General features: G+C 37.8%; 1 protein-coding gene across 7 annotated transcripts in view; it reads right to left on the bottom strand.

The window, feature by feature from the left end:
* The window catches only part of NEK1 (NIMA related kinase 1), a 213,440-nt gene that overhangs the window by 83,654 nt on the left and 115,210 nt on the right, over positions 1 to 14,576 (bottom strand). For 5 of the 7 annotated variants that reach the window (XR_009541711.1, XM_060155835.1, XM_060155836.1 and 2 more), the window contains exons 18-20: positions 1,095 to 1,178; positions 582 to 669; positions 86 to 159 (exon numbers count right to left, since the gene is read on the bottom strand). Coding sequence is in view for 6 of the 7 variants with exons in the window: in XM_060155835.1 (XP_060011818.1) it covers positions 86 to 159; positions 582 to 669; positions 1,095 to 1,178 (246 nt within the window). In the remaining variant the exon portion in view is untranslated. The remainder of the gene's footprint in view (positions 1 to 85; positions 160 to 581; positions 670 to 1,094; positions 1,179 to 14,576) is intronic. The other 2 variants (XM_060155837.1, XM_060155843.1) reach the window with 1 other exon arrangement.

The following is a 14,576-nucleotide window of genomic DNA, read 5'->3' as shown; positions in this document are numbered from 1 at the left end:
TTTACTATGAAAGACTTAAGAACACAACTTTCTATCTCGGGTTTCCATTTCCTCTAGGAAAACCTGTATCACTTCCAGTACATACCTTCAGCACTTCCACTTTCTTACGCCTCACGTCAGACTCCTCACTTCCTTCCTGTCCTTTGGAGCTGTCAGCTTCTTTCTACAAAATAAGTAGTGAGCAGACCACTTAGGATAGAACCGCAAACTCACTGTAGACTTCACATGAATAAACTAACATCTAAAAATGAAAAATGGTTAAGTCGTTCACAGCTGCAACTGAACGCTCCACAACCGTCAACTCCTATGGACACTGAGAAAAAAGACAGAACAGAAAGATATAAAACGTACCATTTTATATGTCCATGGGTAGGTACCACTCACACTTTCCTCTCAGAATCCCCCCGGAACAAAAGGTCTTATCAATTTTAAGTCATATAAATAAGATATACTGTAACACTATGTATAGTTTTCCGGTCTTTGACCTTCACTGTCTTCATCAGACTTTATTTTGTGTTAGTGGCACATAATCTCAGTGTATTATAATGTCATTCAATTACTTTTTGAAAAAGATTTTCAACCTGCCTTTTCACCACGAAGCTTCGCTCTAATCTGTTGGCGCTCATTGAAATTCTGCAGTCTTATTTGTCTCAGCCTTGCCAGATAAACCTACGAAGAGAAAAAAAACGCAACATTTTAATTAAAAAAAAAAAACACTACCGTTTTCATTGCTAAAATGTTTTTTATTTAAAGAAAAGTGTTAATGTGAATATAAGAAATAAAAGTTTTGAAATCTGGTTAATGGCAATGTAATATTAGCTTTCAAGTGTTTAATCTAGATCAATTTGTTTCTGAAAAGAAAAACAACACAATAACAAATTTTTAATTTTATCAAAAGAAAAGAAATTGAACTCAGAATTCTGAATAACAGTTATGGGGCAAAATTATGACACAGTATGTCAGTCAAAATATATTAAGAGGTCCCTACAGACCTAAAGATCGTCCAGTCATTGTTAGGAATTTAAACCATGCAGGAAAGGAAGGCAATCAACTCAAAGTGACGGCGTGAGGCAGCGAGCATGCAGGAGGCGTACCTCTTCCTCTTTGCTTCTCGGCTTCCCTCCTCGTGAAGAGCTGCGCCTGCCTTCGCACAGAGCTGCCAGGTTGTGCAGGGTGCCCTGTGCATCATTTAATGTACTAAGGTTAAAGAACGACTAAGGCTACAGCAGCATCTTACCTAGGGACCGCCCGGCGCCACTACTTCTGGTGGCAAATACTGATCATGTCTAAACGATTAGCTGATAAACTGATTAAAGACGCTGGCATTCTCCTTTGGCGATTTAACCAACACATTCAGTGAGAACAGAAGGAAGCAATTAAACCCCAAATGTAATTATTCAAATAGAGACCAGCTACCTTTTTATTAGCCATTTAAGTCAACATGTTTTTAAAAATGCTTTGGAGGTTAGCTAAACTCCAAATCAAAATCTTCCTCTACAAAGGCCCATCATTGCTACATGTTCGCTTACACAGTAAACACACACGTGCACACACACACACGCACACGACAGGGAATAACATGAGTGCCAACTCCCTGCAGCCGGGCACGCCCTGGTCCTGGACTGCAAATGACCCGCCCAACCACACGCCGACTAACATGGTTTATCATAAGCATGGAATGATCTCCTCATTAGAAATTACTCATAATTACCCACTTTCTCTTCCTGCGGCACCAGCTGTGGATCAAGAGCCTCCCAACTGAAAAATCCTCGTCCCACTTCCCCTTCTCACGTCTTTCTGTCGGATTGCCGAACGCGTACTTTTTATATTTCCCTGCTTTTACCTGCTTCCCATTTATTTTTAAATCTTCTACACTCTGTGTTCTGATCCCACTGTGACTCTGAAAATCTTTCAAGGCTACCAATGCCCTCCAAGTTCGTAATTCAAATGGACTCTTTTGAGCAAATTTTGCAATGAACATTTCCATTGGAAATTAGTTTTCATTGAATCCATTTAGCTTATGTCAGTATTTTTTTCTCTCATAAAAATCCTATATGTTCACTGTTGAAAACGTATGAAACAAAGAAAATACAAATCATTCGTAATTCTACCATCTGAGAAACTTACAGTTTCAGTGTTCTCCTCCAGACTTCCTTCTATGCCTATGTAGGAATTTAACCATTTTAGTTTGAAATATTATACATAACAACAGAAAGGTGAGAAGTAATGTACAGGGAGGTCCCATGTATCCTTCACCCACCCTCTCCCAACTGTATCGTCCTGCATAACTGTGGTACCTATACACACTGGGAAGCTGGCACTGCACAAACCAGACATTTCACCAGTTACAACTGCTCACGTTTCTATACCTCCATCAGTACAATTTTATCACACTCATAGCCTTATGTGACCACCATCAAATCAAGATACTTAACTGTACCATTACTATGTCACTTGATAGCCACATTCACTGCTCCCATCTCTGCCCGTCAACTACCAATCTGTTCCCCACGCCTACAATTATATTTCACAAGTTCTATATATATGTATGGAATCGCGCAGTATGCATCTGAGGTTGACTGTTTTCACTTGGTATTACTTCCTCGGAGTCCATCCAAGACACTGGACGCATGACTGAATGGCCTGTTCCATCTCAGTGCTGAGCAGCAGACTATAGTATGGAAGTACCATAATTTGTTCATTCATTCACCCTCTGAAGGACATTGGGGTTTCACAGTTTTGGCTATTAAGAACAACGTTGCTGGGCTTCCCTGGTGGTGCAGTGGTTGAGAGTCCACCTGCCAATGCAGGGAACGCGGGTTCGTGCCCCGGTCCGGAAGGATCCCACATGCCGCAGAGCGGCTGGGCCCGTGAGCCATGGCCACTGAGCCTGCGCGTCCAGAGCCTGTGCTCCGCAACGGGAGAGGCCACAACAGTGAGGGGCCCGCGTACCACAAAACAAAACAAAACAAAACAAAAAACCCCACAAGAACAAAGTTGCTAAGAACATGCACGTAATAAGTTTCTTAGTGAAAATAAGTTTTCTCTTCTCTGGGACAAATGCCCAAGAGCGCAGCATTACCTGCTCTTGGTGTGACAGATCCATTTGTAGTTTTAAAAGGGACTGCCAAACAGTTTTGCAAAGTGGCTGTATCATTTAACATCCCTACTAGCAATGTTACGGTCACCCACTTTTTCCACATCCTCGTCAGCATTTGGTTTTATCACAATTTTTATTTGAGCCATTCTGATGGATGGGTAGTGATATACTACTGTGGTTTTAATTTGCATTCCCCAGATGGCTAATGATGTTGAACATCTTTTCATGTGTTTATCTGCCATCTGTGTCTGCCATTCGTCCTCTTCAATGAAATGTTTAGATTGTCTTTTGCCCATTTTCTAACTGGACTCTTCATATTTTTAATGTTGAGTTTTGGTGGGTTTTTATATGTTCTAGATACGAGTCGTTTGTTAAACATGGGGTTTACAAATATTTTCCCCCAATCTGTAACTTGTATATTCTTCCTCTTAACAGAGACTTTTGCAGAGCAAAAGTTTTAAATTCTCATGAAGTCCAATTTATCAAGTTTTTCTTTTATGGATTGTGCTTTTGGTGTTAAGTCTAAGCACTCTTCGTCTAGTCCTAGGTCTTGAAATTTTCTTCTTTTTCTCTAAGTTTTACAATTTTATGTTCTACATTAGAGTGCATGATCTGTATTGAGTTACTTATATTACGTGTGAGGTTTAGGTCAAGGTTCATATTTTTGCCTACAGGTGGATGTCCAATTTCTCCAGCACTAATGCTGAAAAGGCAATCCCTCCCCCACTGGACTGCTTTTGCTTCTTTGTCAAGAATTAGCAGGGCATATTGGTGTGAATTTACTTCTGGGTTCCTCACACTGTTCCACTGATCTATGTGCCTGTCCTTCCACTAGCACTATACTGCTTCGACCACTGCAGCTACAAGCAAGCTGTGACACCAGGAAGAGTCATTCTTCCCACTTCAGTCTTCTTCAGAATTGTTTGGCTATTTTAAGGCCTTTCTCTGTCTATATAAATTTTAAAAATAAGCTTGTCTATAAAAAAATGTTTCTGAGGGTTTACTAAGAATTACAATTATTAGTAAAACAATTTAAGAATACTTGCCATTTTCATTACCTTGAGTCTTCCAATTAATGAACATGGTATGATTCTCCAAATATTTAAATCTTCAATTTCATCAAGATTTTGTCATTTTAATTGCACAAATCCTGCATGTTTTATTATACTTTTGTTCATTTTTTTTTGGAGCAATTGTAAATGGTATTGCGTTTTTTTAAATATGTTTCCACTTGTTCATTGTCAATGTATAGAAATCAGTTGATTTTTGTGAAGTGACCTTATACTTTTATAACAATAATAAATTCATTTTTTAGTTCTAGGAGTGTTTTGGTTGAGTCCTTCAGATATTCTATGCAGATAATCATGTCAACTGGAAATAGCAATAGTTTCATTCCTTCTTTTCAAATTTGTATGTCTTTTCTTGCTTTTTCTTTCCTTACTGCAGTAACCAAAACTGCCAGCAGTATGTTGATTAACAGTGGTGAGAGCTAACTTCCTTGTCCTTTTCCAGACTGTAGAGGGAGAGCATTCAGTCCTCTACCTGTAAGTATTAAGTTAGGTGTAAGTTTGTTTATAGATGACTATAATGAGGTGGAGGACATTCCCCTTGCTTTCTACTTACTTATAGTTTTTATTATGATGTTGAATTCTGTCAAAACATTTTCTGCATCCATTGTTATGATCACATGATTTTTCTTCTTTAGCCTGTTGATATGGTGGATCTCACTGTTTTTTTTTTTTTTTTTTTTTTGTGGTACGCGGGCCTCTCACTGTTGTGGCCTCTCCCATTGTGGAGCACAGGCTCCGGATGCGCAGGCTCAGTGGCCATGGCTCACGGGCCCAGCCGCTCCGCGGCATGTGGGATCTTCCCAAACCGGGGCACGAACCCGTGTCCCCTGCATTGGCAGGTGGACTCTCAACCACTGCACCACCAGGGAAGCCCCTCATTGATTTTCTAATACTGAAACAGACTTGGGTTTCCAGACTAAATCCCACTTGGTTGTGGTTGGATTCAATTTGCTAAAATTTGTTGAGAATTTTTGCATTTAAGTCAATGAGATATTAGTCTGTGGTTTTCTTTTTTGTGCTGTATTTGTACAGTTTTGGTATCACGGTAATACAGGCCTCAAAATGAGTTGGGAAGTGTTCCTTCTGCTCTGACAGCCTGAAAGAGACGGTATCATTTTATCAAATTGATGTTAATGCTTTCTGTGTTTGGTAAAATTCTCCAGTGAAACCACTTAGGCCTGGAGATTTATTCCTTTTCAGTTTTTAATCAAAAGTTCAATTTTAAAAAGTTACAGGACTATAGAAGATATCTATTTCAATTTGGCTAAGTTCTGGTAGTTCGTGGTTTTCAAATAGTTGGTGCATTTCTTCTAGGCTGTTTAACTTATGAGTGTAAAGTTGTCATCTTTTTACTCACTATAAGATCTGTAATGATATCCTGTTTCATTCCTGATATTGGTGATTTGTGTCATCTCTTTCTTTTTATCAATCTTGCTAGAGATTTATCAATTTCATTCATTTTTTTTCTAAGAACCAATTTTTTGTTTCATTACATTTCTCAGAAGTGTTCCTGTTTTCAATTTCACTGACTTCTACTCTTAATGATTTCCCTCATCCTGCTTGCTTTGGGTCTATCTTGCTCTTCTTTTTCTAGCATCTTCAGATAGGAACTTAGACTACGGATTTGAGACTTTTCTTTTCTAATGTAAGACTTTAGTGCTATAAATTTCCCTCACAGCAGTGCTTTAGCTGCATCTCACTTATTTTCATATGTGATGTGTGTATTTTCATTCATTCTTTGTATTTTTAACTTTTCTTTTAGATTTCCTCTTTGTCTCGGTATTATTTAGAAGTATTTTTAACTTTCAAGTGTTTGTAGATTTTCTTGTCATCTATTATTGATTTCTAGTTTGATTCCATTATGTTCAAAGAATATATGTCATATAACTTTAATTCTTCTAAATTAGTTAAGATTTGTTTTATGATCCAGCATATGGTCTATCTTGGTGAATGGTCCGTGGGCACTTGAAAAAATAATGTATTCTGCTATTGTTGGATAGGATGTAAATTAGATCTTGGTGGCCTGTGGTGGTGTTTAGCTATTCTATACCCTTGCTCATTTCTGACTAGCAGTTCTATCAATCACTGTATTCAAGTCCCCAACTATACTTGTGGATTTGTTTATTTCTCCTTTCAGCTCTATTAGTTTTATATATTTTGAAGTTTGGTTGTTTGCTATACACCCATTAAGGATTGCGATAACTTCTTATTGGACTGATTCTTTTGTTATTATGTAATGTCTCTCTTTCTCCCTAGTAATTCTGTTTGCTACGTTAACAATAAATTCTTTTAGCTTATTTCGTTTGAGAATGTCTTTATTTCCCCTTCATTCCTGAAGGATGGTTTCATCAAATATAGGATTCAGGGTTGACAGTTCTTTTCTTTCAGCACTTGAAAATTTTTATGCCACTTCTTTCTGGCCTCCACGGTTTCAGATGAGAAATTTGGTGTTGTTCCAATTGGTAGTCCTTCATATCTAATGTGTCATTTCTCTCTGGCTATTTTAAGATTTGTTTTCTTTGTCTTTTACTTTCAGAAGTTTAATATTCCTAAGTGAAGATTTCTTTAAGTGTATCCTATTTCAGGGTTTGCTCAGCTTCTTGAAGCTTTAAATTTGTCTTTCACCAAATGTGGAAAGTTTTCAGCTATTATTTCTTCAAATACTTTTTACACTCCCATGCTCTTTCTATTATCCTTTGGGCTCCAATGATACAAATGTTAAATCTTTTATTATTGTCCCACAAATCCTTAAGACTCTGATAACTTTTTTCAGTCTTTTTTCTGTTAATCAGATTGAGTAAATTCAACTGATCTGCCTTCAAGTTCAGTGATTATATCTCCATCAGCTCCACTCTACTACTGATTCTACCCAGTGAATTTTAAATTTTGGTTATTATATTTTTCAATTATATAACTGCCAATTGGTTCTTTTTATAACTACTAATCCTTCACTGAGATTTTCTCCTTTTTTCATTCCAAAGAAACCCTCAGAAACATTTTTTCATTCCAAAGAATTCCTAATTGCTTGTTGAAGTATTTGTTTAAAGCAGCTTGAAAATCTTTGTCAGCTTGAAAATCTTTGTCAGATAGTTCCAGTATTCCACTGGCCCTAGGTCAGCTCAATGTCAAGTTATGGTTTTCCTGGTTCCTGGTATGACAAGTGATTTTTTTATTGTATCCTGAATATTTTAGGTATTATGTTAGAAGACTCTTGATCCTATTTACATGTTCTGTTTGAGCAGGCCACTTAGGTCCTGGCCTACTGTTGTGGGGCTTCACTCCAATGACAGTTTGGCCTTCTGAACTCTCGTAATGTTAAGCTGGTCTGCTTTGTTGTTCTGGTGCTGATGGAGGTCCTGCTCAGTCCGTTCTGCTGTTATTCTATGAGGATGAAGTTGCTTCCCTGGGTCACCTGCTGTTACTGAAGATCTCCTGAGGGTGGGGGTGAGGGGCAGATGCCCCTGGGCCTGGTCTCCTTGTCATTAGGTGGACAGAATGGGGACACAGCTTTGTAGCAACTTCTGCTATGGATAGATGGATCACCTGCCCATGTACCAGTTGTTGAGTAGACCAGGACGGTCCAGGGCTTTGTTGCCACTGGTGGGTCAAACTGCCCTCCAAGTCACCTGCTGATGCTCCAGTTGTGGGATGGGGTAGGGACACCCTGGGGCTTCACTGCTGACCACAGTTTAAATCACTCACCAGGACCCCCCTGTGGCACATATTGGGGTTCTTTCCTAGTACGTTGGCAACTGAGAGGATTTTCTGGGGTTTTTTTTGTTTGTTTGGTTTCTTTGTATTTTTGTCTATGTCAATGGTGGATCTGGATTTCAGGCATGTCCAACACCCAGTCCATGATATACAGGAGATGTTACTTCCAGAGTATTTAACTGTATTTAGGCGGGAAGAGCAGGGAAAACTGAGTCTATGCCATCTTGTCCTGGTACAATGCAGAAGTCATTTTTTAGCAGCTAGGGTTTCTGCACTGCAATATGCTCTACGATAAGACCAGTACAGTTGACCCTTAAATAATACAGATTTGAACTGTGAGACCCACTTATACTCAGATGTTTTTCAATAGTAAACATACTACAATCCTACACAATCTGCGGTTGTTGAATCCATGGATGCAGAGCTGCAGACATGACTTGGAGGAACCATGTATATGGAGGGTAGGTGGAGGGTAGGCTTAAGTTATATACAGATTTTCAACAGCAAGGCGGGTTGATGCCCTCATCCCCGCACTGTTCAAGATTCAACTGTATATTAAGGTTCCACAGAGTTACCTGGGATTGCTATAAAGACTAATAGAGAGCTTTCTGGGTTGAACTGTATTCCCCCAGAATTCATATGCTTAAGTTCTAACCTCTAGTACCTCAGAATGTGACCTTAGTTGGAGACAAGATCTTTATCAAGTTAAAAGAGATCATGAGGGTGGGCTCCAATCCAGTATAACTGGTGTCCTTAGAAAAAAGGGGAAATTTGGAGACACACGCCTGTACAGGTAAAACACCATGTAAAATGAAGGGAGAGGCTGGGGTGATGACTCTACATGTCAAGGAATGCTAAAGATAGCCAGGCAACCACCAGAGGACAGGGAGCGGATTCTTCTCACAGCCCTCAGAAGGAACAAACCCTGCTGACATGCTGATCTCTGACTTCTACCCTCCAGACTGTGAGGTAATAAATTTCTGTTGTGTAAGACATTCAGATTGTGGAATTTTGTTACAGCAGCTCTAGTAGACTAATACAGAGATAATGCACATAAATTGTTTAACATAATGTCTAGCATAGTAAGCTTTCAATAAACAGCTGTCATTTATTACTTAATTTTTGGTTTAATTGTCTATCTCCTTTACTGTTTAAGTTCTCTTGCTGGCACAGAACCTAATATATTAGTCAATAAATGTTTGTGTAATACTAAAAAAATGAGTGAAAGAATGAATTAAATATTTAACACTTCACTGCACATTTTAAAGGCATTTTTCCATTAATGTAAATAAATAAAGAATGATTTAAGATGAGGAAGTAAGACAATAACATTTCTCAAGGTAAATAATACTGCTTCATCATTTTTTATAAAATTCATAAGTGTTCTGTTAAATCATTCAACAGAAGAAAACAGATAACCAAGGAAATTCTTGTATATGTGTACCAGGAAACAGAAACTAGTTCAAAGCAAAAACTAGATTCAACCTAAATACCTACTGTCAGGTGAATTAACTGCGGTATATTCATACAACAGAATATTATACAGCTAAACCCAACTATGTAAATGAATCTTAGAAAAATAATGACGAATGAAAAAAGGCAAGTCCTAATCTATATACAGTATGATGTAATTTTTATAATGCTCAAAAATAGGCAAAACAGAACAAGACATCATTCAGACACATATATGTAAGAGGAAAAAGCATTTTAAAAAAATCCATAGGAATGATATATCCAAAATTCAAGATAATGGTCACCTCTGGGAGAAGACAGAGGAACAGTCAAGACAGGGGTTGACAAACTATGGTTCAGGGGCCAAATTCAGCCTGCCACCTGTTTTTTATGTTTCATAAGCTAAGAATGGTTTTGCACATTTTTAAATGGTCAAAAAAATGAAGCGAGTATTTCATGACCACATAAAAATTATATGAAATCCAGATTTCAGTCCCTAAGTAAGTTTTACTGAAAGTCAGCCGTGCTCACTCATTTACACAGTGTCTATCGTTACTACTTTGCTACAATGCATAGTTAGTAGTTATGACAGAGATCTTATGGTTTGAAAACGCTAAGATATTTACAATCTGGCCCTTTACAGAAAAACACCCGCCAATCCCTAGATTAGGGAATAGTACACAGATAGAACTTAGTGTTCTACCTGCTGGGTTATTTTGCTTGATAGTTTACACATATATATTACATATATGCTTTTTTATGTACCAAAAATTATGTTTTACAAGGACAATAAGGGAATCATTTTTTTAAAAGAAGTGAAAAAACAATCTTCTCAAAATGAACAACTTAGTGTTGAAGAACTCTACAAGAGTCAGCAAACTACAATCCTCAGGTCAAACCTGGCCAGCTGCCTGACGGTGTAGATAAGGTGTTTGTTTGGTTTTTTAAAACATCTTTATCGGCGTGTAACTGCTTTACAATGGTTAGTTTCTGCTTTATAAAAAGTCAATCAGCTACACATGTACATATATCTCCAGATCTCCTCCCTCTTGTGTCTCCGACCACCCTCCCTATCTCACCCCCCTAGGTGGCCACAAAGCACCGAGCTGATCTCCCTGTGCTATGCGGCTGCTTCCAACTAGCTATCTGTTTTACATTTGCTAGTATATATAAGTCCAAGGCACTCTCTCACTTCGTCCCAGATTCCCCTCCCCGCCCCATGGTGTCCTCAAGTCCATTCTCTATGTCTGCGTCTTTATTCCAGTCCTTTCCGTAGGTTCTACAGAACCTTTTTTTCTTTTTTTAGATTCCATATATATGTGTTAGCATATGGTATTTGTTTTTCTCTTTCTGAATTACTTCACTCGGTATGACAGACTCTAGGTCCATCCACCTCACTACAAATAACTCAATTTCGTTTCTTTTTATGGCTGAGTAATATTGCATTATATATATGTGCCATATCTTCTTTATCCATTCATCTGACAATGGACACTTAGGTTCATTCCATGCTTTGGTATTGTAAATAGAGGTTCATTCCATGCTCTGGCTATTGTAAATAGCGCTGCAGTGAACATTGTGGTACATGACTCCTTTTGAATTATGGTTTTCTCAGGGTATATGCCCAGTAGTGGGATTGCTGGCTCATATGGTATTTCTATTTTTCATTTTCTAAGGAACCTTCATACTGTTCTCCATAGTGGCTGTATCAGTTTACATTCCCACCAACAGTGCAAGAGGGTTCCCTTTCCTCCACACCCTCTCCAGCATTTATTGTTTGTAGATTTTTGGACGATGGCCATTCTGACCAGGGTGAGGTGATACCTCATTATACTTTGGATTTCCATTTCTCTAACGATTAATGATGTTGAGCATCCTTTCATGTGTTTGTTGGCAATCTGTATATCTTCTTTGGAGAAATGTCTATTTAGGTCTTCTGCACATTTTTGGATTGGGTTGTTTTTTTGATATTGAGCTGCATGACCTGCTTGTAAAATTTGGAGATTAATCCTTTGTCAGTTGCTTCACTTGCAAATATTTTCTCCATCCTGAGGGTTGTCTTTTCGTCTTGTTTATGATTTCCTTTGGTGTGCAAAAGCTTTTAAGTTTCATTAAGTCCCATTTGTTTATATTATCATTTCTCAAGGAGATGAGTCAAAAAGGATCTTGCTGTAATTTATGTCACAGAGTGTTCTGCTTATGTTTTCCTCCAAGAGTTTTATAGTGTCTGGCCTTACATTTAGGTTTTTATCCATTTTGAGTTAATTTCTGCGTATGCTGTTAGGGAGTGTTCTACTTTCATTCTTTTACATGTAGCTGTCCAGTTTTCCCAGCACCATTTATTGAAGAGGCTGTCTTTTCTCCATTGTATATTCTTGCCTACTTTATCAAAAATAAGGTGACCCTACGTGTGTGGATTCATCTCTGGGCTTTCTATCCTGTTCCATTGATCTATCTTTCTGGTTTTGTGCCAGGACCGCACTGTCTTGATTACTGTAGCTTTGTACTAGAGTCTGAAGTCAGGCAGCCTGATTCCTCCAGCTCCGTTTTCCTTTCTCAAGATTACTTTGGCTATTCGGGGTCTTTTGTGTTTCCATACAAATTGTGAATATTTTTCTTCTAGTTCTGTGAAAAATGCCACTGGTAGTTTGATTGGGATTGCACTGAATCTGTAGGCTGCACTGGGTAGTAGAGGTATTTTCACAATGTTTATTCTTCCAATCCAAGAACATGGTATATCTCACCATCTGTTTGTATCACCTTTAACTTCTTTCATCAGTGCCTGAAAATTTCCTGCATATAGGTCTTTTGTCTCCTTAGTTAGGTAGGTTTATTCCTACGTATTTTATTCTTTTTGTTGCAGTGGTAAATGGGAGTGTTTCCTTAATTTCTCTTTCTGATTTTTCATTATTAGTGTAGAGGAATGCAAGAAATCTGTGCATTTTGTATCTTACTACTTTACCAAATTCATTGATTGGCTCTAGTAGTTTTCTGGTAGCATCTTTAGGATTCTCTACATATAGTACTATGTGATCTGAAACAGTGACAGCTTTACTTCTTCTTTTCCGATTTGGATTCCTTTTATTTCTTTTTCTTCTTTGACTGCTATGGCTAAAACTTACAAAACTATGTTGAATAACAGTGGTGAGAATGGACAACCTTGTCTTGTTCCTGATCTTAGTGGAAATGGTTTCAGTTTTTCACCATTGAGAACAATGTTGCCTGTGGGTTTGTAATATATGGCCTTTATTATGATGAGATAAGTTCCCTCTAGGCCAACTTTCTGGAGGGTTGTTTCATAAATGGGTGTTGAATTTTGTCAAAAGCTTTTTCTGCATCTACTGAGATGATCATACGGTTTTTATTCTTCAGTTTGTTAATATGGTGTATCACATTAATTGATTTGCTTACATTGAAGAATCCTTGCATATTTGGGATAAACCCCACTTGATTATGGTGTATGATCCTTTTAATGTGCTGTTGGATTCTGCTTGCTAGTATTTTGTTGAGGATTTTTGCATCTATATCACTATGTTCATCAGTGATACTGGCCTGTGGTTTTCTTTCTCTGTGACACCACTGTCTGGTTTTGGTATCAGGGTGATGGTGGCCTTGTAGAATGAGTTTGGGAGTGTTCCTCCCTCTGCTATATTTGGGAAGAGTTTGAGAAGGACAGGTGTTACCTCTTCTCTAAATGCTTGATAGAATTTACCTGTGAAGCCATCGAGTCCTGCACTTTTGTTTTTTGGAATATTTTTAATCACAGTCTCAATTTCAGTGCTTGGGATTGGTCTGATTATATTTTCTATTTCTTTCTGGTTCAGTCTTGGAAGGTTGTGCTTTCCTAAGAATTTGTCCATTTCTTCCACATCGTCCATTTTATTGGCACAGAGTTGCTTGTAGTAATCTCTCATGATCCTCTGTATTTCTGCAGTGTCAGGTGTTACTTCTCCTTTTCCATTTCTAAGTGTATTGATGAGTCTTCCTTTTTTTGTTGATGAGTGTGGCTAATGGTTTATCAATTTTGTTTTCTTCTCAAAGAACCAGCTTTTAGTTTTATTGACCTTTGTTATTGTTTCCTTCATTTCTTTTCCATTTATTTCTGAGCTGATCTTTATGATTTCTTTCCTTCTGCTAACTTTGGTTTTTTTTTTTGGTTCTTTCTCTAATTGCTCTAGGTGTAAGGTTAGGTTGTTTATTTGAGATGTTTCTTGTTTCTTGAGGTAGGATTGTATTACTATAAACTTCCCTCTTAGAACTGCTTTAGCTGCATCCCATAGGTTTTGGGTCATCATGTTTTCATTGTCATTTGTCTCTAGGTATTTTTTGATTTCCTCTTTGTTTTCTTCAGTGATCTCTTGGTTATTAAGTAGTGTATTGTTTAGCCTCCATGTGTTTGTATTTTTTACAGATTTTCCCCTGTAACTGATATCTAGTCTCATAGTACTGTGGGCAGAAAACATACTTGATATGATTTCAATTTTCTAAAATTTATCAAGGCTTGATTTGTGACCCAAGATATGATCTATCCTGGAGAATGTTCCATGAGCACTTGAGAAGAATGTGTATTCTGTTGTTCTTGGATGGAATGTCCTATAAGTATCAATTAACTCCATCTTGTTTAATGTATCATTTAAAGCTTGTGTTTCCTTATTTATGTTCATTTTGGATGATCTGTCCCTTGGTGAAAGTGGGGTGTTAAAGTCCCCTATTGTGATTGTGTTACTGTCGATTTCTCCTTTTAGGCTGGTAGCATTTGCCTTACACACTGAGGTGCTCCTATGTTGGGTGCATAAATATTTACAATTGTTATATCTTCTTCTTGGATTGATCCCTTGACCATCATGTAGTGTCCTTCTTTGTCTCTTGTAATAGTGTTTATTTTAAAGTCTATTTTGTCTGATATGAGAATTGCTACTCCAGCTTTCTTTTAGTTACCAATTTGCATGGAATATCTTTTCCTTCCCTTCACTTTTAGTCTGTATGTGCCCCTAGGACTGAACTGGGTCTTTGGTAGACAGCATATATATGGGTCTTATTTTTGTATATATTCAGCCAGTCGATGTCTTTTGGTTGGAGCATTTAACCCATTTACATTTAAGGTAAGTATCGATATGTGCATTCCTATTGCCATTTTCTTAATTGTTTTGGGTTTGTTATTGTAGGACTTTTCCTTCTCTTGTGTCTTCTGCCTAGAGAAGTTCCTTTAGCATTTGTTGTAAAGCTGGTGTGGTGGTACTGAA

Source organism: Lagenorhynchus albirostris, chromosome 7 (assembly GCF_949774975.1).
Source record: "Lagenorhynchus albirostris chromosome 7, mLagAlb1.1, whole genome shotgun sequence".
NCBI lineage: Eukaryota > Metazoa > Chordata > Mammalia > Artiodactyla > Delphinidae > Lagenorhynchus > Lagenorhynchus albirostris.
Note: the sequence above shows the minus strand (reverse complement) of the source record. Positions and strands in the feature narration are given on the sequence as shown.